The 26,364-nt window shown below is 38.3% G+C and overlaps 1 protein-coding gene across 1 annotated transcript in view; it reads left to right on the forward strand.

Moving 5' to 3' along the window:
• The window catches only part of CFAP61 (cilia and flagella associated protein 61), a 160,497-nt gene that overhangs the window by 75,247 nt on the left and 58,886 nt on the right, over positions 1-26,364 (forward strand). Inside the window, exon 18 of the mRNA XM_087891278.1 lies at positions 12,595-12,722. Within this exon, the coding sequence (XP_087747404.1) occupies positions 12,595-12,722 (128 nt within the window). The remainder of the gene's footprint in view (positions 1-12,594; positions 12,723-26,364) is intronic.

The following is a 26,364-nucleotide window of genomic DNA, read 5'->3' on the forward strand; positions in this document are numbered from 1 at the left end:
GTATATAAATTAAATAGGCAGGGCGACAGTATACAGCCTTGCCGGACTTTCCCAATTTTGAACCAATCAGTGATTCCATGTCCAGTTCTCATTGTTGCTTCTTGACCCACATGTAGGTTTCTCAAGCGACAAATAAGATAGTCTGGTAATCCCATCTCTTTAAGAACTTGCCACAATTTGTTGTGATCAATACAATCAAAGGCTTTAGCATAGTCAATGAAGCAGAAGTAGATGTTTTTCTGGAACTCCCTAGCTTTCTCCATGATCCAGGGTATGTTGACAATTTGATCTCTAGTTCCTCTGCCTCTTCGAAATCCTGCCTGTACTTCTGGTATTTCTCAATCCACATACTACTGGAGCCTAGCTTGCAGGATTTTAAACATAACTTTACTAGCATGTGAAATAAGTGCAATGGTGGGATAGTTTAAACATTCTTTGGCATTGCCATTCTTTGGAATTGGAATGTAAACTGACATTTTCCAATCCTGTAGCCACTGTTGAGTTTTCCAAGTTTGCTGGCAAATTGAGTGTAGCACTTTTACTGCATCGTCTTTTAAGATTTTGAATAGCTCAGCTGGAATACTGTCACCTCCACTAGTTTTGTTGTTGCTCAGTTTTCCTAAGGCCCATTTGACTTAACATTCTAGGATGTCTGCCTCAAGGTCAGTGACCACCCCATCGTGATTATCAGGGACGTTAAGCTCGTTCTTGTATAGTTCTTCTGTGTAATTTTGCCACCTCTTCTTAATCTCTTTTGCCTCTGTTAGGTCCCTGCCATTTTGGTCCTTTATCATGCCCATCTTTGCATGAAACGTTTCCTTCGTATCTCCAATTTTCTTGAAGAGATCTCCGGTCCTCCCTATTCTATTGTTTTCTTCTATCTCTTTGCACTGTTCATTTAAGAAGCCATTCTTATCTCTTCTAGATATTCTTTGGAATTCTGCATTCAACTGGGTGTAACTTTCTCTTTCTCCCTGCCTTTCGCTTCCCTTCTTTCCTCAACTATTTGCAAAGCTTCCTCAGACAGCCATTTTGCTTTCTTGTGTTTCATCTAAAATAGTGTTCAGTAAAATAAGTACTTGTATAGAAAATACCCCCTTCCCCATTACCGTATGCTCAGAAATCTTAAAGCAGTTTAAAATATTAAGCATTATTGTTTGTTCATTTGATTTACATCCCATCTTTCATTCAGGAACTCAAGATATTATTCATAATGCTTTTCCCACTTTCTCCACACAAAAACATTGCTATGAGGTAGGTTGAGCTGGTGCAAAATCATCTAGTGAGTTTCCATGACTAAGGATGGATCAGAACTTGGGTCTCCCTGCTCTAAACCATCCTGATTCTCTAAGACTTAAAATACATATTAGTCTTCTTCTTCATCCCTCTTTGCTCAAGGAAAGAGAGACCTCCTTGGGGAAAAAGGAATGAGTGATAGCAGAAGCAATTTCAGTAATTTCTCCTAAGAGCATGAGAATTCTAAAGTTTTCTACAACACTTGGGGGAAGGAAAAGGAATAATGGTAGTGTTTATATAAGAAGACTTGGGAATAGTGTTTTGTCCACTCTACGTTTGCGCAAATTGAGCATGGGTATTCATGTAATCTGCCATTCTTAGTTTGAATATATCCCTAAAGTTTTGATTGTCAATTCAGAAACTGTCTCCTAAATACGTTTTTTCTATAAAGGGTTATGTTACTAAATTCTGCACTGTATTCCATCTTCACTGCTTTGATTTTAAAAAGGATTGATTAAGGAGGTGAAGACTTGAGTAGGTGGTAGATATGGGAAATCAGAGCAGAAAGCCTTACATAGATTGGATTGCTGGGTAGAGAAAGTGGATCTGACAAGAAGGGAAGAGAAAACCCGAGACCCTAGAGGAGGGAATTAAGTAAAGGAAAATAGTAGACCAAATAAAGGAAGACCAGATGAAATAAATATGAGCTGAATGTTACTCTGGAAAGAGTATAACATCTCTAAAACATAAAAAACAACAAACATTCTTGTAGCTATGATAATCTTTTGTTTCAGGGCAACTGCACACTCAGGAACAAGTTGAATTACCCACAAAAAGTGCATTCTGTTTCCTGCATTTCAACGAGCCACAATATTCTTGTTTGATCAAGAGGAATGTCACGGATGTAATTTTGTTGGGTTGCTTTTTGCATAACATACTCAGCATGCAATAAAATTCCCTATTTTGCACTATTGGCTAGGAGGAATGACACCTCAGAACTTTATTTATTTATTTATCTATTATTCATTCATTCATTCATTCATTTATTCGTTGAGTTATAACCTTTAGGCTACTATGCAAGCTCAACTGAGATTAATTGATATGCTTTGTTGCTAATCCCTGTCACTAAAAGGACATTTTCTGCTATATTATCTTTTGGGTACTTTATTTGGAAAAGGAACCCAAATTCAATCAGCATTTTGTACATAAAAAATGGACAGAAAAATATGGCTAGATATACTAAAAGATGGAAGAATTTTTTACTGTATTTGTAATACTGTACTGACAAAAATAATTCTGCACATATCCATTAATTTTTATGATGTCAATCTTCTAAATTTTAAAATCAAATATTCATTTTTAAGTCCACAGAACTGATTGACCATATTCAAAATTAATGTCTTGCCTTTCACATCAGAAATGGCCTTTTTTTAGGAGATGCAGAAAAATAACAGAGGCAGTCTGTCTTCCCAGGTGGAAACAATGTGACAGGTGGTCACAGCAGGAATGACTCATCTCAACATAAGCCCCAATTCCTGTAATCAAAGATAATAAATCTTTTTCTGTTGTGCATTGGTTAATGATTACCATGTCATTCAATAATAGGAGAATATAAATAAGGTGGAACTTGATAATTAACATATTGTGATGTCTGAATCTATCTTTTGGGATAATGTATGTTACATTTTATAAAGATAAAGCAACATTATGACATGATATCAGCCAAATTTTTAACTTCTTGGAGTAAGTTGCTGTACTGGTAAAAAAGTAACTTATTGCACATGAGAGCTGTTGTAACTGGAGCTATTATATGGCAAATAAAATGAATTTAATGTATTGATTGTGCCATTTTAAACTCACAACTCTGCTTGAAGAATAGATGGCATTGTGGTGTGGATGGTCTTTTGTGCAACTTGTATGCCACTTACACCTGTTCCTGGATCGCAAGGCTGTGATCACAATTACTCATGCCCTGGTCACCTCCCAAGTGGACTATTGCAATGAACTCTCCATGAGGCTGATCTTGAAGAGTGTCTGGAAGGTTCAGTGATCTAAAACAGGGGTCCCCAACCTTTTGGACCTTAGGGACCACCAAGTTCATAATTTTAAATCCCGTGGACCACTAATACGAATCCAGCGGACCGCTTACTGAAGTGCCTGGACTCCCAGTGATGGGATAGGGTCCTTCAGGCACTCTCCTTCCTCTCTTTCTCTCTCCCTCTCCCTTTCTCTCTCTCCCATTCTTTCTCTCTCTCTCTCCCACTCATTCTCTCTCATTCTCTCTGATTCCCTCTGTCTCTTTCTTTCTCTCTGTGTGTCTCATTCTCTCTCTCTTTCATTCTGTCTTTCTCTCTTTCATTCTCTTTCTCTTTCATTCTTCGTCTATTTCTCTCTCTTTCTCTCTTTCTCTCTCTTTCATTCTCTTCCTTTCTCTTTCATTCTCTGTCTTTCTCTCTCTCATTCTGATTCTCTCTCATTCTCTCTCTGATTCTTTCATTCTGTCTCTCTCTCTCTTCCCCCTCTCTCTTTCTATCTCATCATTCTTCCCCCTCTTTCTCTCTCTCATCTCTCTCCCCCTTTCTCTCTCCCCCTTTCTCATTCCCTCTCTCTTTCATTCTCTCATTCTCTGTCTGTCTCTTTCTCTCTCTCTCTCTCTCTCTCTCATTCTCTCTTTTTCATTCTCTCTCTGTCATTCTCTTCCTCTCATCTCATGGGCCAGCCAGTGTCTTGGGGCTTAGAGGAAGTCAAGCATCTCCCCGAGAGACCGAGGTGCGCGGAGCACCAAAAAGGGCTGGAAGAAACGGCCACGAGATCCAGCAAGAGACAAAGCTTCACTCCTGCTCTGGAATATGGAGTGAATCTCCATCCCCCGCCCTTCCCTTCCCAGGCGAGGAGTGACTGGGAAGGGAGGGTGAGGTGCGGGTACAGCCACTGGTGGGTTCAGTCGACAGTAAGCTACAGCAGGGGGAAGAAACAGGCTGAGGTTCCCGCCACCCATTGCTTTGGCCTGCCTGCACCCTTGCAACATTACCTCATTCCAGCCAGTGAGGGCTACGCTGCAAAGTTGCAAGTTGCATGAACCTCCTTCTACAGCAGAGATTTACAGCCCCACCATGCCTGGCCAGCCCCATATTCCAGAGGTCTAGTCATAGGGCTAGCCATTGCTCATCCTGGAGCAGCTCCTCCACCCAGGTGCATTGCGGACCACCAAAATTTTCTCACGGACCACCAGTTGGTGACCACTGGTGTAGAATGCAGTAGCATAGGAAGTTATATGTGCTCCTAGAAGGGCATATTATACCTTTGCTCTAAAAGCTGCATTGACTGCTGGTTTGTTTCTGTGTCCAATTCAAAGTGCTGGTTTTGACTTTTAAAGCCCTAAATGGCAAGGGACCTGGTTACTTGAGGGACCACCTCTTCCTGATTACATCTACCCGTTCTATCAGATCGAGTAGGAAGAGCATGATATGAGAGTCCTGTCAGCAAGGGAGCTCCATCTGACAGGACTTTTTTCTGCCAAGGCACCCACCCTCCATCATTTCTCCTAAAGGAATGAGGTTGGTCCCAACCCATGTGACCTCCTGGAAAGTTCTTAAAGCCTAGATCTTTGATGGCGAACCTATGGCACACATGCCCTAGAGATGGCACGCAGCGCCCTCTCTGATAGCAAGTTGTCACCCCAGTTCAGCTCCGTTGCACATGTGCGCGAGTGCCTCCCACTGGCCAGCTAGTCTTCAAGTCTTTGTTGCACATGTGTGGGGGGTGGGGTGCAGGCAGGTGGTGCACCCACATGTGTTGGGGGTGGGGCATGTGCAGGGGTACAGGGCTCATGCGGCGGGCATGCACATGTTTGGGGCCAGGGCACATGCAGGGGGAATGTGCGCATGTGCGGGGGGCAGGGCGCATGTGCGGGAGCTGCGCATGCCTTGCATCTTGGGGATTCGGGCACTTTGGGCACTCGGTCCAGAAAAGGTTAGCCATCACTGGCCTAGATTATTTCAACTACAGATTTCCTGTCAAGAGGGAGCCTGTGCCCTGGCAGTATTGTATGCAATATCTCCCCTCTTGTGATCTTGCTTTATTTATTTTGTTTTTCCCGTGTTTACTGTTTTACTGATTTTATTGAATGTTAGATTTATTAAATCTTTGGCTCTATTGTATGTCACCCAAAATCACTTTGATTGAGCTCTGTAAATTTTATAACTAAAATAAATAAATTAGACACTTGTCACATGATGCCTTAATATTAAATCTTTTTTTTTTCCTTTTTCCTTTTGGTCTTCTCTCAGAAGAAGTTTATATTTACAGTAAGTTTATGACATATATCTTCCAAATCCTAATCTTTTCTCTGTTTTGGAGTTCCTCTTTTTTGCTATTTTCTCCCTCCTCCAAATAACCTGAACTTAGCTAAGGTAATTGCCAGGTTCAAATCTGAGTGCTTTGAATTTATAAAATTGTGGAAAAAAGCTGCTCTAGTAGGAAAGGAGAATGATGACTTCTCTCACTCTTGAAATTTACCTGACAGTGCATGTAGGAACAATATTTAAATTGCAAGCATCTTTCTTAGGTGGCTCAGTGGCTAAGACATTGAGCTTGTCGATCAGAAAGTTCAGCAGTTCGGTGGTTCGAATCCCTAGTACAGGTCTCTTGCGTGAGCAGAGGGTTGGACTAGATGACCTCCAAGGTCCCTTCCAACTCTGTTACTGTTATTATTATTATCATTTACTTCCTTGTTTCTCTAGCATAGAGCAAGTTTAGATACTTGGTTTCTAAATTTTTTGGAAACATGTGAATTCAGTTATTGTGACCTATTGTATATATCATGGCTAAAACAAACCATGCCTTAGCACAGTTCATCAATTCCGAGAGTTCATCTTGTATGCTGATTGGTTTAACTTATTGCATAAACCTTGTTCTTTTGTTTAGTACATTACTGTTTAGTTTACTGTGTTGTGTGAACCCACCTCATGCAATTTGTTCAATAAACTAAGGCTATATCTTTTGTTAGTATAAAATGTAATCCCAATCATTGAATAATCAAATAACTGGCCAAATAAAGTAAATTTACTTTATAGCATCATTGTAGTATAGTCATTTAACTCAGATTAATTTTAACTGACATTGGCCACTGGATGTCATGATTGCACTGCCAAATATTATCAGAAAAAAACATAAATCTGAAGTTATTTTTCAGTCTCCAATAAACCAAGCATGCATATACATTTTTGAAAAAATATTTTCCTCAGAAATATAGACTACATCCTCATATTTGAACTTTTATTCCAGTGTTTCTTGCAAAAAAGTATAATGAGCAATGGGTGTATCTGAACAGTATCTCAAATTTGCCTCATTAATATGCTCTCAAAAACAGTTCAAAAGTCCAATACCTTCTTAACATTATTAGAATAGGGGGAAAAGGAGATAATTATCACTGATTTATAGTGAGACCCAATTCCAAAACTTCAAACTTCTCTTAGTACTTTAATCTTGATGATAAATCACATAAGAGATCCTGACACAACTTTAGGGCTCTCATAGTTAGCCAAAGAATCATTTACCATTTTGGGGATATGCTGTTAAATAAAAACGCAGTAATCAAACCTGACTCTAATCTCCCTAAATATCAAATGTCTTGACTTTCAAATCCTTTAAAAGAAAGAGACTGCACAATATTAAGAATATATTGTATTATGAATTACAAAACTAATTCTATATGTTTTGCAATGGGCAATGTCATTTGCTGTTATTAGTGCTATATAGCTAAGGTCTGGCTGGAGAATTGACTGATAGTCTGATTGTAGGGTTAGTATGATTTGTGGGCAAGCTGTCGTACTATAGAAAGATGAGGCAAATGCAGGAGTTCTGGCAAGAGTTTGAGAGGAACTGCATTGTTTTGATTTTAACTGGGTTCCTGCATAAATAAACAAACAAACAAATAAATGCTTTTAATTGTATACAGTGTAGTAAAGTAGTGAAAAACATGGGATTATTATTGGTGTACCAAAAGCTGAGTAAGCCTGTAATTCTCTTTTTGAATTGAAAAGTTCAACATTTATTTGTTGGCTACAAGATGAAGAATTTCCTGAGCTAAGGAATCTCAGAGGTTTCTTTTAAGTTTTGCCAGTTGGAAGAGATGGCATTGTCTATATTAAGGATTAGTGTTTTTTTAAAAAAAAATTTATTTTGATTTATATGCCGCCTTCTCCGGAGACTCAGGGCGGCTTACAAGGTGTTAAGCAATACTTAGTACTTCATACTTTTGTATATTTTATACAAAGTCAGCTTATTGCCCTCACAAACCGGGTCCTCTTTTTACCTACCTTAGAAAGGATGGAAGGCTGAGTCAACCTGGAGCCTGGTGAGAATTGAACTGTTAAGAATTATGTGAGTACTGAAAGTTAAAATTGGGGGCATTGTATTATAAATTTTACCAGCAAGAACTATATAAAAGAGTATTCTATTTTGCTGCTATTTTTGAACAAATGACAGAAGGAATGACACAGAATCAGTTGGCAGAGAAAATAATAGCTCATATTGGGGAGATAATGCATAAACATCATTTCATCTCTAACAAACAGTACTAATAGTAATGGATAGCCAGCTACTCCCTCACGTAAAATAAGTTTACTGAATTTCATCAAATACATCCTTTATTTTGGATTTTCAAAGGCTTATCAAATATTATTATAAAACTGGGATTGATATCTCACTGCATTAATTACTCATTACTCATAAAAGCATTTATAGAAGTCTTACCACCTAAAGATTTCCAAATGTGATTTTGAGCCTGTGAAGTCATAGTAGGTGTTGCATAAAATTTAAAAGGCAGTTGTATTTCCATCTGGAATATTACAAGGGGCAGAAAAAGTCTGTCCTTCTGTTGAAAAAAGCATTTGCCCATGTGTGTAATACAAAAAAAAAGAAAAAAAAAAGAAATAGCATTTCTATGGAATCATAGTGATTGTAATAGACTGACTGCCATCTAGAGTATGGAAGATCAGAAATTAAGATTATCAATTGATATACTAATATATTGTATGCAAAGATGAATATAAATCTGGTTCTCATAATGTAACTGCAGCTCATCTACTTTGCCTACTTTTGTTATCTCCAGGTAGTGGGCATGATGAGACTATGAAGTGGATGGCCTTAATAGACCTTTCCAAAGAGGAGTTTGCAACTATGCACTTACTTTGTCTAAAATAACTTGATGCTCTGTCTAGTGGTATTTCCAGATTTATGGTCCTGGAGGATTTCAACCTGCTTTCCTTGGGTCTAGGCTCAGAGGAAGCCTTCATGTTCATGGCCAGCATTGCAGCAGGCAGACCCATCCCACAATGGGGGTGGATTGTCACATATTATACATTACTTTTGTCTCACTGTGGTAGCAATATGGTCTGGGGTATATTACCATCTGTCATGAAAAGATTATTCCCTGTTGAATTTAGAATTTAGTGCAGCATGCCCTTGCCTCCAGGAGGCTTACCGTATTTGATTGATTCTCCCCAGGCACTTAATGGGCTCAGAGGGAACACAAGGTTTTCCCTGAAGTTCTGATGCACAGTTCATATGAGGCCTTGGTCATCATTTAGAACAAGGGGGCAAAAATGACTTTAGATTGAACTGCACCTATGTGGAACTAACCTCTGATGGACCCCTTACAAATGATGAAATGGCAAAAGAGATATCCAGAGCACCACTGGGGAAAGGTTAGAAGTAAATTTGACTTAATACAGGTAAGAGCATTCATTATGGCATCTCTTGTTGTGATATGATAGGGAAATACTTTTCTCCTTTTTTGTTGTTCTCCGAGCGTCAAACGGTGCCTACTTGGTCAGGAGGGACAGGAATACCTAAGGTTACTGAGAACTCTGTTTTGACAGTGGGCAACATTGCTTGGGTTTGTTCCAAGATGGATTCCAGTTGGACAAGTTCAATAGGTTGAGGCATGGCCTTGTGATATTATCTAGAACAGGGGTGTCAAATTCAATTTCATTGAGGGCCGCATCAGGGTTGTGTTTGACCTTGGGGGGCCGGAGTGGGCGTGGTCAGGGTGGGCATGGCCAGCTCAACGTCACTCGTGTTTGGGGCACCTATGGCGGCCCAAGCTCTCTGCCAGTGAAAACGGGCTCCCGAGCACCGTTTTCGGCTGCGACTACCTCCTACAACCCTCTGCCAGTAAAAACAGAACTCGGGAGTGCCGCATGTGGCTTTCGTGAGCTGTTTTCTCTGGCAGAGGCACTGTGAACCGAACTTTTGCTGTTTCCACAGTTTCCCGTGGGCCAGATCTAAGCACCCCATGGGCCGGATCCGGCCACTGGGCCTTGAGTTTGACACCCTGATCTAGAAGGAGTTAATTCTGTTACTTCTGAGGAAATGGACTGGGTGGGAAAATCTCTGTGATGGTGAATGCTATCTTGAAAGATAGGATAATCTTGTCAATTTTGGAAGAGGAGTAGTCCATCCCATTCTCAAGAAACCATTTCTGGATCCCATAGATTTGGACTATTTCTGTCCAGTTTCTAAACCTCCTTTCTAAGCCTACCACTCAAAGGAACTTGGAGGAAATGGATCTTCTGGACTCCTTCCTGCCTAATTTCAAACTAGAATACTGGTTTGAGACATCTTTGATCACTGTTGCTTATATTGTATTGAGACAAGTTTGGTTGCACTTGGTGATGTGGCAGCTCAGAATGGGGGTAATGTATCCATCTTGGTCCCCCTTGACATCTTGGCAGCCTTTGATACCCATTGATCATGGAATCTTTCTGAACTAGCTTAGGGTGTTGGAGTTCTGTTGTGATTCTCCTTCTTCCTTTGGAGCAGGTTCCATTCAGTGTTAAAGGAAATGTGGTTTAGTCCCTGATCCCTGCTTTGCACGGGGGCCTCAAGAGCACCAAGGACCTCTCATTTCAACCCTGAGCTATTCAAATATTCTCTTCTGTTGGAACTTTTATGTGTCTTTTTGTAGATCCAAATGAAATATTCTTTGTTTAATTTATGCCATAGTTTCTTTTTTTTTTTGATGATCTTTTTTTTAATTTGTAATTTTATTAGAACACATATTGGATATTTACACAACATACAACATATAAATAACTTATCATATTTAAGCATTGTTCCATAGTGGTCTTCTAGTTATTCCTTTAATTCTTCTTCCCCTTTACCTTAATCTACTACTCCATCTTCTTCCCCTCCTTTTCCTTTTTTTTTTCCTTTTTCCCCCATAGAGAACTATACATTTTAGTTATCTCTTTACTATTATACATTTCTACCTTCATATTATACACATTTTTATTCCACTCCAGACATATAATACATCTCTATTTTGTACTTCTATTTTTCTCTCCTAGTAGTTATTGTTCTTTATTGTTAGTCTTAAACCAGTTATACCATTTATTCCATATTCTATAATATTCTGTCTCTTCTTTTTCCTTGATTTCTTTTGTTAATCTGTCCATCTCAGCGCATTCTAAAATCTTATCTATTAGTTCTTCCTCCGTTGTGGTCCTTTCCTGTTTCCAGTTTTTTGCATACGTTATTCGTACTGCTATTAAGATGTGTAGCATCAAATATTTTATTTGTTTGGAATATGGTTTTGTAAAAATTCCTAATAATGTTTCTGGCTTCTTTTCTATTTATTGTTCTGTTATTTGTTCTATCCATTTCTTAATATTTGACCAAATTTTTTTTTGCTGCCAGACATGTCCACGTTCCTTGAGATTTCTTACATTTCCAACAAATTGCACTGTTGTTCGGGTGTGTCTTTGCCAGTCTTGTCGGTGACAGATGCCATCTGTAAAACATCTTCAACTGATTTTCCTTGTATGCCGCTGATAGTATTAATTTTCAGAAGAAAAACTAATTAGTAAAATTTATAAATTTTTATTACTATATAAAATGGAGGAGGAAACAGTGAAGAATACAATGATCAAATGGGCGCAGAATTTTAATTATACAATAGATTTGGAGAAGTGGGAAACAATGTAACAAGTGAATGCAAAATTAATTTATGCCATAGTTTCATCTGTGCCCAATATAAATAGAGGGTGGGATGAAGATGATGATGATTCATATGGATTGTAGTGCTGATAAAAAATGTTATATAATTCTCTTGCACAAAAGTGACAGACCTGAACTGCATGAACTGGAATTCTGTATAGACTAACAAATTAGTGGATATTAGCATTGCTACATGAATTGGTTGCTTAATATTATTTTTATAAAAGGTATATATAAGATTACGTGAACAAGGAAAGAAAGCAGTCCTGGCAAGATTTTAGAATCAGCTTTGTTGCTAATTTAGATTTTGACTGGGTGTTTGTAGTAAGAAAATGCTAAGATTTGCCTGTGGTGCTTCAAACTTATTACAACTGTTGCTTCCTGAATCCAGTATTGCCACATTCCCCCTATGATATTTTATATAAATAATGAAAACCTTGTTCACAGAGCTACTGCAGATTTTGCCTCAAGTAACTCACCTAATCCTAAACTGCAGTTTCTTCCTTCTCCCAGTGGTATAATGCAGTGGTGAAATCCAAATTTTTTTACTACCGGTTCTGTGGGCGTGGCTTGATGGGTGTGGTTGGGTGGGCGTGGCTTATGGGCATGGCAGGGGAAGGATACTGCCAAATCTCCATTCCCACACTACTCCAGGGAAGGATACTGCACAATCCCATTTCCTCCCCACTCCTGGGGGAAGGATATTGCAAAATCTCCATTCCCACCCCACTCTGGGGCCAGCCAGAGATGGTATTTGCTGGTTCTCGAACTACTCAAAATTTCCGTTGCTGGTTCACCAGAACCTGCTGGATTTCACCCCTGGTATAATGTAACAAGAGCCCCATTTCCATTTTGGAGATTTCTCACAAGCTTCATTCTGTGCTTTAGGTTTTCTGTTTCTGGAAACTACCTGGTATTCTTCTTCAATGATTCTCTTCTCCCACTTTCTATACAACTTATTTTTTGTTCAGCATTTTAAACACCTCTGCATATGTCCACTTTGGGCTCTATGGATTTCTCCCATTTTGTCTTGCAAGGAATATGGTTGTATCTTCAGTATCTTGTTTCATGAAATTTTCCATCCTTCCTGGACCTTTTTCTTGTCAAGGATTTAAAGCAATTTTGACAATTTCAACATATTTCATGACAAATTGGAATCCTTTGGGAAAAAGTGAAAGGATATCAATATCTCTGAATATTGGTTTCTCTAGATTCCCAATTATGTTGGAAAATTGAAATTCTCCAGACATGTTCTACAATTTGAAAGTTTCACATATTGCTGTGTCTATGTTTATAACACATCTGTAATCTAAATATACTAAAAAACATCTTTTTTGTTTTTTATTTCTCATACAGTTAAAGTATGCACTGTATCATTTCAATCGGAAATTGTCCTTGGAGCCCAAGGTATCTGTCAATTGTAGAATAGTAGTTGTTGGATCATCAAATGTAGGAATCTCCTTCCTGGAGACACTGATTTTTTGGTAAGTTTTTAGATTTAATTTCACACTGAACAATTTTTCACTATATTTGTTTATTCAATTATTGCATTTATGTCTCATCTTTTTAATGAAAGCTCGGTGTTATATACTTGTAAGTCTCACCTTGTTTTGTCTCTAAAATAATAACCCTTGAGTTAGATTAGGCTTTGAATAAATGAGTTGTCCAAAGTCACCCAGGGAGTTTTCATAGTTAAAGATAGAGTCAAACTGTATGTCATCATTTCATGTCTGGCACCTTAGCTATTACAATGTACCTAACCTGTCTATACTGCTGTGATCTAAAGTCTTTGTGCTTGTTAATGTACACATGGTACTGCTTCCTTCCACTCAGTGTTAAAGACAATCAAGTTGACTTTCATTTGTGTATGGCATAAATTATAGCTTGTAGTGTGATTATCACTAGCATTCACAGTGCTGATGATGTAGTTCCAAAAGGAAGATCTCTTTAGAACGAAACCATTAGAGCAGACATGGACAGCATCAATCTCTAGTTTTAGGTTTAGCCAGGATGGCCAATGTTTTAAGACGTAGTGGGAATTACAAACTAATATTTGGAGGTCCAGACTTTTTGTTGTTATTGTTAGTTGCCATCAAGTTGATATTGACTTATAGAAACCTTGTAGATAGTTGTTCTGGGTTGTATTTGCTTTTCAGTCAAGTGGCTAATCCCTGCTAGAGTTGAGTCTATGGCTGTAGTTATTGCATTGATCAATTACAATGCTAATCTTTTTTTTTACAATTTCCTTCAATCTTGCCAAATATGGTATCTTTATCTACTATTCTTTCTCTTTGCATGTCCATAATATTAAACTGTTAGCCTTGTCAATTGAGTTGATAAGGAAAGCTTCATCCAGCAGTTCATAATACTCAGGACCATTTGCCAGTATTTATTTGTTTGTTTGTTCATTTGTTTATTTATTTATTTTCTATAGCCACCCATCTCAACCAAGTGACTCTGAGTAGTTATAGTTCTAAAACAATAAAACATTTAAAAACAATAAAAATAATACAAAGCTAAATATATAGTGACCAAAACAATTAACTAATTAACAGTGTACCCAAGACACAAGGCCTTTAATACTATTTGGAGCCCCAGATCCAGTACACACTCAGGTTTTTTAAGCCTTATGAAAGCCAACAGTTTGGGGCTATTCTAATCTCTGAAAAGAAAATACAGTATTCCACATTATAACATTTTTTTTCTAGAATGTTTTACTCTGCAGGTCCAAACTAGATTTGGTTCCCATTTTACTTTGATGTTTCTTCTAGCAGCTTCTCTTACCTTACCAAATTTGGTCCCATTACATTCAGTTTTCAGACATATAAACAGAGTTCTCATCTCTTTTACGTAGTGTTTTCCATTAAGATGGCAAGAAAAAAGCGGAAAGATTTAGAACTAGTTAGTAAGAATCCACTTCCAGAGAGGGGGTGGAGCTTCGCAGTATTACCAGTCACAGAAAACAGAGCTCTCCATTCCTGTGCTGGCTTCTCCCTGTTTGTGGGCTCCGAAAGGAGCCAAAGCAACCTTGTAGGGGCAGTGAAGCTAAGGAGGGGTGCTCTGAGAGGTTGCAGGAGAGATTACAACTCTCCTGCTGAACCCCGGGGCTTCTTTCTCTCTCTGCCACGGTGAGGAGAAGAGGCAGTCTAAGATGGCTGCCAAGAAGCTGGGGAAGCAGATGACCATCTAAGCACAGTGCAGGTGCGGACTTTGGTAAACAGTGTGTGAACTGGGTGAGAAAAATTCTTTTTATTCAAATTTTAACCCTAAAAGAATATCCAGTAAAAAAGAGGTTCACAACTAGTCTTAAAGTAGCAGCGACCTAGCACTCTGAAAAAACTTTAAAATTGAAAGAAAGAATTAAAGGGAAAAAGGCAGAAAAATCACTAAAATACAGAAAATTGGACTTTCAAACTGGATGGGCACTTTGAAATGCTGAAATTATCAACTTAAAAATCAACTTTATTTTTACATGGTGGGAAAATGAAAAACTGGTTAATACTGAAATCCAATCTAAGAGTGCCATCTGCTGGCAAAAGGAAGAACAACATACTTCCAAAATCTTGGAATTATTTGATTTTTTGGGATTTAAATGTGATAATACAAAAAACATTATCATTAAAATGACCCCTGAGGATTACAATACAAGACTGAATTTATAGAGGGACCTGAGTGGGTTCTGGAAAACGTATGGGACTATCCATAATAACCAAAAGTCATCATGGGTTGTCAAAAACAGATCATGCCAGACTAATCTTATTGCATTCTGTGACAAAATTAGTGGACCAGAGGAATACTGTTGATATAATTTACTTGGACTTCAGTAAGGCATTTGATAAAGTAGGCCATAACCTACTACTTGATAAAATAGAAAAATGTGAATTAGACAGGATCACCACCAGATGGATTCGTGATTGGCTGACCAACCGCACTCAATATGTAGTCCTCAATGGAACTGCATCTACATGGAGGGAAGTATGCAGTGGAGTGTCCCAAGGCTCTGTTTTAGGCCCAGTACTCTTCAACATGTTCATCAATGACTTGGATGAGGGGATAGATGGGGAACTCATCAAATTTGCAGATAACACCAAGCTGGCAGGAATAGCCAATGCTCCAAAAGATAGGCTCAAGATACAGAAGGATCTTGACAGACTTGAACATTGGACGCTATCTAACAAAATGAAATTCAATGGTGAAAAAAGGTTCTGCATTTAGGCAAGAAAAACAAAATGCACAGGTACAGTATATGTGGTACCTTGCTCAATAGTAGTAACTGTGAGAGAGATCTTGTAGTCCTAGTGGACAACCATTTAGATATGAGCCAGCAATGTGCAGCAGCTGCCAAAAAAGCCAACACAGTTCTGGGCTGCATAAACAGAGGGATAGAATCAAGATCACGTGAAATGTTAATACTACTTTATAATGCCTTGGTAAGGCCAAACTTGAAATATTGCATTCAATTTTGGTTGCCATGATGTAAAAAAGATGTTGAGACTCTAGAAAGAGTGCAGAGAAGAGCAACAAAGATGATTAGGGGACTGAAGGCTAAAATATATGAAGAACGGTCGCAGGAACTGGGTATGTCTAGTTTAATGAAAAGAAGGACTAGGGGTCACATGATAGCAGTGTTCCAATATCTCAGGGGTTGCCACAAAGAAGAGGGAGTCAAACTATTTTCCAAAGCACCTGAGGGTAGAACAAGAAGCAATGGGTGGAAACTAATCAAGGAGAGAAGCAACTTAGAACTAAGGAGAAATTTCCTGACAGTTAGAACAATTAATCACTGGAACAACTTGCCTGCAGAAGTTGTGAATGCTCCAACATTGGAAATTTTTAAGAAGATGTTGGATAACCATTTGTTTGAAGTGGTGTAGGGTTTCCCTACAAAGCAGGGGGTTGGACTAGAGGACCTCCAAGGTTCCTTCCAACTCTGTTATTCTATTCTATTCTATTCTATTCTATTCTATTCTATTCTATTCTATTCTATTCTATTCTATTCTATTCTATTCTATTCTATTCTATCCAGAGGAACAGGTTGATTAATTTTGGGATACAAGAACTAAGAATATTAGATTCTTTTGAGAAGTGACTATAGGTTCAAATATATGGTTTTTGGATTATTGGACAAAACAGGGGTACAATAAAATCTAACGAGATGCTTCATCAAGAGAAGAGATGAGAAGAGATGGTGTCGGTAATCCAAAGTACAAGGGAGACACTGATATGGCATTTTAAGGAAATAATGAATCGAATAGAGAGCATGGATGGAATTCTGAGAAATATAACACAAAGGACAATGAGTGATCAAGATGCCCAGAAAGAGGAGGAACTTTAGTTCCTAACTGAAAGAATAAACGAAAAAATGGAACAGACAAAACAAATGAAATGAGATGATAAGGAGGAGATAATAACAAAAATAATAAGGATTGATGACACAAGCCAAGGGGAGAGTGTTCTAAGGGAATTAAAAAAGGAACCGGAGAACCAGGAGGATTCTTATGGGAGAGAGATAGGGGCACGATTAGATATTTTCAAAACTAGATAATGGAGAAGGGCAGAGAAGGGAGAAATGTTTAACATGAATAGCCAAGATGTGGAAGCAGACAGAAATAAAGATCCAAGAGAGGAATATGGGAGGCAAGCTAAGAAATGAACAATTAAAGCTTTAAAGTGGGTAAAAGGTTAAAAAGGGAATATATTTAAATACAGTAGTGGCATAATCAAAGAATAGGGATGGAGATTAGAGAGAAGGGGATTAATAAAATACACATTTTTATATAATAAGGAGAAGTAATAGAGGGGAAATTAGAATTTGAATGATGGTATTATTAAGTATACTTAAATAATATGGTGACTGGCATAAGAATAATATATTAACTATTAATTAAATAAATAATGAAAGATTGTAATTCAATATGAATAGGTGTATGTTTACTAAATGTAACATATGATCAAGAATACTTTATTTGTATTAAAATGTATGAAATGCAGAATATGGTTATTGACATAAAATTAACATTGAAATATTGAATAAGTAAATAATGAAGGATTATCAATTGAACAAGCAAATAATAACAAGATTTCAATTTAGCATAAATGTTTGTACTATTATTAGAATTATATAAGCTTGTTAAAAGTAATAAATATGAATATAATATAAATATTCTATTTGTATTAAAAGGTATGACACTTAGAATAGAGTGATTGGCATAGAAATGACATATTGAAATATTGAATGATTAAATAATGAAAGATTATAATTTAATAAAAATATGTGTATTATTACAAGGATTATATAAGCTTGTTAAATTAAACAAATATGATTAATACTATTTTATTTGTATTAAAATGTATGACATTCAGGTGCCACACTGTTCACACATTGATTTGTTTGTAAAAAATAAAAAATATATTTTTTAAAAAATCCACTTCTGCAGATTACAGTGAAGCTTGTGGATTGCAAATGGCAGATGCAATTCTATTCTGACTTTCTGACAACAACCTTGTTAAAGAAATACATTAACCTTAATTACAGCACTTAGATGAAGACTTTCACGTCATATCTATATCATGCTAAATAGCCTAGAGTAAAATGCAGCTAAAGATTGACATCTCATGATATTTGAACTATTCAGTACATATATTTTCTTTGAACAAATAATTTGGAGATGTGATTCAGAGTATAACTATGTTCAGATCACATTTAATCTGGGCAGTGTACATTAGGTCAGGTCAGACTGGCTGAATTCCTCTAAAAGCCCCTGGAGAAGGGCAAATAGGTCTGTTACATTCATGCCGAAATGATTTGCTTTAATGCAGTGGATCATTACATTTTTATAATAAATTTCAAAGTATAACGAAGTATGAGAAAGTAAGGACATCTTTATATCTTTCCCACTCATGTTTATCATTAGACATTTTTCTTTCCAGCTCAGCCTGCTTCAAAGCTTGATTAGTGTATGAAAATAACATGGGGGAGAACTTGGTTCATTTATCAAGTGCTGCTTTTCTTACAAAAAAATCTGTTTTATATGCGAAAAATATGTTTCTATTTTGTACACCTGCTTTGTCTATGTTACAGAATTATTTAAAGCTTGAAAGACCTCCAGAATAGTCAGAACAGTGTCAGAACTCTTCTAGAAGGCTAAAAATGACCTGTTTTGAACTTAAAATTGTTTCAAGTTTGAGATGAAACTTCTCAAGTTTGAAATATTTAGGGTTTGAAATGTTTTGCCACCCCTATTATTATTAACTATAATATAATATTATTAATAACCTCTTTTCCATCATTTTCCAACATACTGACCTCTCCTTTGAGAACAGATATATTTTATGAATGGCTAGTTTTCTAACAAGAAAGCTATTCATAATTATATAAACTCATATGTTCATTACTTAGACATTCTACAGTATTGAGATGTTTGTCTTACATACTTAATTTGTTGACTTGTTTACCTTTTGAAAAAAAGATTTTTGTACACTACAGTAAATACTATTTACTGCAAAAGATAGCTTTCCGTGTGTGTGTGCATGTGCCTATGTATTTTGTGTTATTTGTGTGTAGTTTGCTTAAAGGTGATAATAAAGCTACTAAAAAAAACAATATTGAAAGGCCAAATAAAACCTGTTCAATTCTGAATAAAATATGAAAGAAAAAAATATTTTGAAAATATCACAAGAGAAAAAGCTAAGCTTCACTTATCATGCATAAATGTATAATATGTAAACTGGTACTTAGGCATATTTTCCCATAATTATATAGTTTATGTTTCATTATTTAGAACATTTTTAAAATTATTTATAATAATTGTATTTTCCTTTTATGTTCAGGATTATACATTAAGATACAATCAAACAATCATATTGTTTTTATTTATTCAGTTGTTTATATTTACCATCATATTAACAATGTAGAAATATTGAAGAACAGAGAGTTTTGGCAAGAAAGAATAGGAAAAATTCCATGCCTCATTGTTAAATGGGTCATTTTTACTCCTTTAGTAAAGACAATGCAGAAAGCACAGCTATGATGCAAAAAGAAGAATTTACACTACACCTTGTAGCAAGTATCTCTTTGTCCTATTTTAGTATCATCCCTTTACCACCTGTTATTAGCAGACTGTCTAATTTCCCTATACATTAGTCCAATAAATTGCCCAAAAGTTGCATTTTTATGTTTAGGATAGCATTGATTCATTATCATTCATATTGATAATGAAGAAGAAAAAAATAAAAATAAAAACTGCATATTCTTATACATAAGCATTCCAGGGGCCACCTAGAAACAGTGAAGGACCGGCCACGGTGCCTCTGCCAGCAAAAATGTACCACCACCACCACCCCGAGCTCTGTTTTCGCTGGCAGAGCGCTTGGGCCACCACAGATGCCCCTGACACAAGTGATGTTGAGCTGGCCATGCCCACTCTGGCCCCCTGAGGTCAAACACAACCCTGATGTGGCCCTCAATGAAATCAAATTTGACACCCCTGTCCTATAGCATTCTACATTTCTATAGTAAGTTGTGCAACTCAAAGAGCAACTTTAACTTTGCTTTTCTTATTAGATTTCTTATAGATGTGTTGATCTGGATTTCAGGTATCATTATAATGTTGTCCATTGAGAATAATGGAGACACATGTAGACTGCAAACTTTCATAGGCATGTTGACCTGAGATTAAGTCCTGTTCAGCTAAATAGGACTGAGATTGTTGATAGAATGAATATAGCACTTATTCAGTTTATCCTTTTTTCTTTCCTTGGATTTGTTTAGCAATCATAATGGCTTAGCAATTGCATGTTTCTAAGCTCTACTTAGAACAGATACAACTCCCGTTATCTGGTAGCCCAGTATTACATAGTATCCTGCACAGCTGTCTTGTTTGGCAGTAGCTAGCATAATGCTTGCTGTTTAATTAGTCTTTTTATCTTTACATTTGTCTGAGAATGTCAGGAGCCTTCCATGTTGCCTGCCACTAATTAGTTGACTAATTAAATAGTTAGTGCTTACTTGCTGATCACAAGGCTAACATGTAATGAATGTTGTAGTAATTGTTATTGTTTTATGCTATCTGCCTTTTGCCACATGAGTTGACTGAAATATGTGCCCTTTTCGGACTGTTTTTTCTATATTGAAGGAAAATAATACGAAATAAAACAATGCAGTGGCTTGCCGTGCACTTGGTATTACTGAACGTTCAGACAGAGATAAATAGGACATGTTCTATCTTGCCTGGCTGTGAAATCAATTACAATAGATGGTGTCTGTGATAAATGCAAGACATAATGATGAAAGATAGTGCTCAAAATATTTGCAGCAATCATTTAATAGAGGACAATAGTGTAGTATAGGTATATTTAGTAGTCTAATGATTTTAATGTTTAATGGTAAGATGAACAGAATAATTCTTATCTATTTTTCCCTATAAGCTTAGATCTCCAGAATGCTTTTGAATTTACAATACTTTAACTGAGGTAGTTTGGGTTTGGGAAAAAAAAAACTGTTCCCAAACAGTTGCTCATTTAGCTACTGGCCAGGCCCAGATCTGCTTCATGTATTTCATGTAGGACTGATCCATCCAAGATTCTGTTCTATTGCATTTGTCGTCAGGAAATGGTTTTGAATTATTTCATTGTGCATTTTTAATGAGTCTCTTGTAAGTGCTGCAACTAATGTATGTATTTGATTCTTTAGCTTCCTTTTGGGAAGGTGTGTGACTGTATATGTGTGCATTCAGGCCAAGCTTGATCCTCAAGTCATCTTTTTGTTTCAGAAAGCTTATTTCTGAAACATATTACCTTTGCAAAAAGTGAAAATGATCTAAGTAGTAATATTTTCAGTGATTTCTGCTTTCCTCATCACATCACTAATAAATTGGCAACATGACCCTTTTTTATTTTAAAGCCAAGGATGCTTAGGCCTCCTTTTGTAGCTGCAGTTTAAAGCCAGGCAATGAAACCCAATACCTTTTACTTATTTCCCTAGATACTCTAATCCCTCCTGCTTTACAAGTATCTTTGAGCTGTTCTTCCCCTTTTGTATCCACAGCAACATGAATCCCTGCTGGAATTATTTGCTTCGATAAAGCAGGTGCACTTGTTTAATGCTTGGTTGGGTTGAGCTCTTAACTTGAAGCTTCAAAAAAAAACCCTGATGGTTGCCCTGTGCTGCAAAGAATAGGGTATTCAGGATTTTTATATGTACCTCGCAGAAGCAGTTCTGTTTCTGGTATGCACTACCTTTTCTTCAGCATGTTTCCATTATGCAATGATCAAAAATACGCTGCTTGTTTTAGTATTAAAGAATCTAAGCCTAAAATGAATGAAGCATTCTTGAGATAGCTCTGAATTGTCAAAAAAATGAATTAATTGCAAAGTTTTCTGATTATAATTGCAATAATTTCCAAACTGTGTTCTATGAGATAACTAATACTATTCCACCCAAAATAAATAGAACTTTAATAGCTTTTATAAACAGAATGTTCACCCAGAAAGGAGGCTAATCCTAAATCTCTGCAGGATTTACTGTTCTGTTTTTACATTCTTCAGTTAGCATCCACATAAAATTATAACAATGCTTTGTTTTCTATACAAACTATTCTCAGTGAAAAATAGAGAATTTTCACCCCTGCAAACTCTGCCTCTCATTATATTTACCCGTGAAATGTTTGTAAGTATAACTCCATTCCAGGTAGGAGGTTCAATAACATATCAAAAACTAATTTAATGGACTAATGGTAATTCTTAACTTTTCTTCAGCTTCTATAGTTTTGCAAGATCAGATGAAGCAACAACTGAGCAATCCAGGATAATCATTCTTGAAATGTTTATCTAGCCTTCCTTAATGTGGTGTCTTCTATTTATTGGATTTAAATTCCCATAATGCCCAGCTGACACACCCAAACTTAAACAATTGTATGAGTTGAAATTCCAGTACATGGAAGTGACTAGGTTGGGAAGAGACAGCTAAATACCTTCGTTTTGGCACCATAGAATTACAAGAAAATTGAATGAGAAAACCTTAATTGCCGACTGCAGAATTTAAAACCCTAACTAATGAAGAACTGAATTTTCATACCACCTTATCTGATTTAAGAAAATTTGGATCTGAACAAATTGAGAAAATATACCTATCTATCAATCACTAAATACTGTATAAGAGAAACAAGAGTAAATGTATCTCATTGCATATACATTTATCTGCAATCTCAATTTATGACTGTGTACCTCAAGGGAACCATCTGTTAAAGTTCTGAAGTTTGCAGACAATACAGTGGTCATTGGCCTCATTTGAGACAGTGATGAGTCTGGATATAGACTGGAGGTTGAACAACTGGCCCTGTGGTGAAGCCATAACAACTGGAACTGAATACGCTTAAAACTATAGGGATGAAAGCGGATTTTAGGGGGAGCCTTTCTATTTTGCCATCTTTTACCATATTTAACAGCATAGTATCAACAGTAGAGTCCTTCAGATTTTTGGGTTCTGTAATCTCCCAGGACTTGAAATGACCACTTAACTTTAGAACCATCATTTGCTTATTCATGTCAAAATTATCATTTATCCTTATTATCCTTTTTACTCCTCCCTCTTATTAGTATTATTATTATGGTTATCATTATTCTGTTGCTCTGTATGTGCGCAGAGAGCTTCTGCACCGGAGACAAATTCCTTGTGTCTAATCACACTTGGCCACATAAAGTATTCAATTCAATTCAATTGACTAATATATCTGATCTGGAAAATTTGGCATGAGATTACTTTTTTAAGGTGTTATTTTGTTTAATGACAAGTAAAGATTGAATATGACTATGCTTTATTGCTGTTCTTTAATTAATGAAATTATATATCTTTATCTTAATCCGTGGACACATGATCTATGATGGTGCTTTTTTTGAATCTTTTATTGATCTTGGGTTGGTTAGACTTCCAAATCTTGCAGCTTTCATAGCAAACTCCAGAGTTTGGGCAATTACAGGACCTATAAGATCTGAAAAAAGGCCCATAAGTTTGTTATACTTCCTTTATACAGACCTCCCATGATATACACAGATAGCATAAATGAACTCCTGGTTTGCGTGAGGACCTTTTAAAATGTAATGGTAAACTAGCATTACTTGAGTTTTTGATTTTTGTGTTCATCACTTTTCTTCCCATGCAGTTAAAAAAAAAATCAAAATATCCATTTTTTAAATATACCTATATTTTTCCTTTATTTCTATTCTATTATTCTAACCAGGGTGGACAAATTTCATCCTTTTTCTCCCTGTTCAATGATTTTCAGAGATTACCTATATCTCTGCAGTTTTCTTGGCAAGGTTGTTAGAAGTGGTTTGTAATGTCCTTTTTCCAAGGATTGAGAAAGAACAACTGGCCCAAGGCTGACTTTGTGTCTAAGGCGGGACTAAAACTTAGGGTCTCCTGATTGATTGATTGATTGATTGATTGATTGATTGATTGATTAGTTTGTCAAACATGTACAAGATAGCAGATATGAATATGAATATGGACATCAACGAAGGAAATAAATACAAATAAATGGGGACAGTAGGACAGGTCAGGGAAGCGAGGAGGAGTGGCGTGACAGCGGCTTCCCTGCTCAGCCCCGACAAGCGATGCATCCATAGTGCCCTCACCAGTGTCCCGAGAGAAACAGAGAAGAACTCCACTTGCAAGCAGACAAGCAGAGGTAGCAAGTGTATGCCCTGGGAAAAATGAGAGGCCCTGTTGTCCCGCAGAGCCTGCCACTGCTTGAATGGAGGGGGGGTCGAGGAGAACGGCAAGACTCAGGGAGTAGGTGAAGTGGAGCTGGCTGACTCAGGGCTGCTCAGAAGCCACCCCTGCCACTGCCTCCCTCTCTGTCTCACACACAGAGCTCTCTTGCTCGCTCGCTTTCCAAGCACTCCATGCACATCCCATTTGAGGAAAGGGCATGCACGGCTGGGCATGCTTGGCTATAGGAGGAGGCACGGCACAATGGGGTGGTTTTGTTCACTGCAGTGGTGCTTTGGGAGGGCAGGCAGACGTCTGCAGCTGACAACTATAATGAATATGTCCGTCCGCCCTCCCAAAGCACCACCACTGCCGTTTGCTTTCGTTTCATGGTGAGAGAAGGAAGAAAGTAAACGGCGGTACCAAGCAGTGCTCCAGGAGGGCAGGCGGACATCTGCAGTCAGGTGGGGAGGGAGGGCAGCAAGAGCGGTGGCAGCGGCCCCTTTCAAACGCAGCGCACGGAAGCGGCAGGTGAGGCAGCCCAGGAGTGCCTGTTGAATGGGTGACCGGTCAGGCAGAGGCGGGGCCACCAGGGATGATTGCTACTGGTTCGATGAACTGATGCCAATCATCACTACCGGTTTGCCTAAACTGGTCTGAACTGATAGGATTCCCCAGTTTCCCTGGGGAAACTGACAAAAAAGGTTGCAAATCATAATCACATTGTCAACGATGCATTACGTGTCCGTGTGGGCAAGGCGAAAGGAGCACGCGTAGCCCAGGCTTGCTGCAACTTCTTTATTAATTATGCCTTCACACGCTGCACGACAAAGCTGACGGTATACGGATACATGCAAAGTCGGCGTTGGGAGCGGCTGCCTCCCAACCCCCTTTAAATAGCGCGCCGTATGGTAATTCTGACCACCGCCCTTCCGGGCTTCATGCGCATGCGCTACCGGCTGCCGTCCCGTTATGGCAGGAAGGTAAACATTACTCCCTCTCCCCGGCCGCCACCGTGACCGACCGCCTTAAATAACACCCCCACCACCGTGTAGTAACGTAGATGGTCTCCGACGCCACACACACCCCCTCAAGCCACCCCGTCTGGTCACCATCAACTGGAGCGGTTGAGTCCTCGATCCTAGCAGCGAGGTAAGGTGTCGAGTGGATCGTGACAGGTGTCGAGTGGATCGCGACAGGCGGCTCCCCCTACCAGGTGCCCTCCTGGAAGACACAAAGGAATATGTTAAGCATGCCTCAAGGCTGTAACTCTGCACCCTGAGGCCCTGGCTTATGGGGATACCGTCTATGGAACCGATTGATCAGTCGGTTAGCCTCTACATCGGTAGCGGCTACCCATGACGCTTCTTCGAAAGGATACCCTTTCCATTTAAGTAAATATTTGAGTTTTCCCCTACTAAGTTTTGCATCTAGGATTTGTTCCACCTCATACCGGTTGTCCTTTACCGGGCCGGGCCTATCTACAGGTTCTCGGACTACCTCTACGGGCTTCAAGAGACTGCTGTGGAACACAGGGTGGACTTTGCCGAGTAACGGCGGCAATTTGAGCTCCACTGTAACCGGATTAATGACCTTTATGACAGGGAAAGGGCCTAGATATTTGGGACTTAATTTACGGCTCGGTGTTCGTAGTTTCAGGTATTTGGTGGAAAGATATACCTTATCCCCGACCTCAAAGGGTTTATGGTCTGCTCTCCGTTTATTAGCTTGGCATTTTTGCATAAGGGTTGCTTTCTCTAAGGCCTTTTTTATCTGAGGCCAACCCTTCCCAATATGGCTGGCCCAGGTACCAGGAGCTGGCTGGTCTTGAGATGGCACATCGAGTTCAGGGATAGCGGAAAACTCCCTCCCAGAGACCACCTGGAACGGAGTAACCCCTGTGCTCCCATGGACTGTATTATTGTAAGCAACTTCGGCGAAAGGGAGTAGTTCCGACCAATCTGTCTGTTGGTATGAGACATAACACCGTAAGTATCGCTCTATCATAGCGTTTGCTCGTTCCGCTGCCCCATTAGTACTCGGGTGGAACCCAGAACTCAATCCTTGTGACGAACCGATCATGGTTATGAAGGTGCGCCAGAACTTCGAGGTGAACTGAACACCTCTGTCTGAAATGATACGCCGAGGCGCCCCATGTAATCGGTAAATGTGTATAAGGAACATTTTGGAGAGTTTACGGGCAGACGGTAACCCACGACATGGTATGAAGTGGGCCTGTTTCGAGAAAAGGTCTATTACAGTCCATATAACGTTGTACCCATTACTTAGTGGGAGATCCACTATGAAGTCCATAGCAACCTCCTCCCATGGTCGACTGGGGTCTGCTACGGACTGTAAAAGGCCTAGAGGTTTTCCAGGCCGGGGTTTCGTACTGGCACACACCTTACAGCTTTTTA

This window comes from Pantherophis guttatus, chromosome 3 (genome assembly GCF_059756535.1).
Source record: "Pantherophis guttatus breed Tessera chromosome 3, ASM5975653v1, whole genome shotgun sequence".
Classification (NCBI taxonomy): Eukaryota; Metazoa; Chordata; class Lepidosauria; order Squamata; family Colubridae; genus Pantherophis; species Pantherophis guttatus.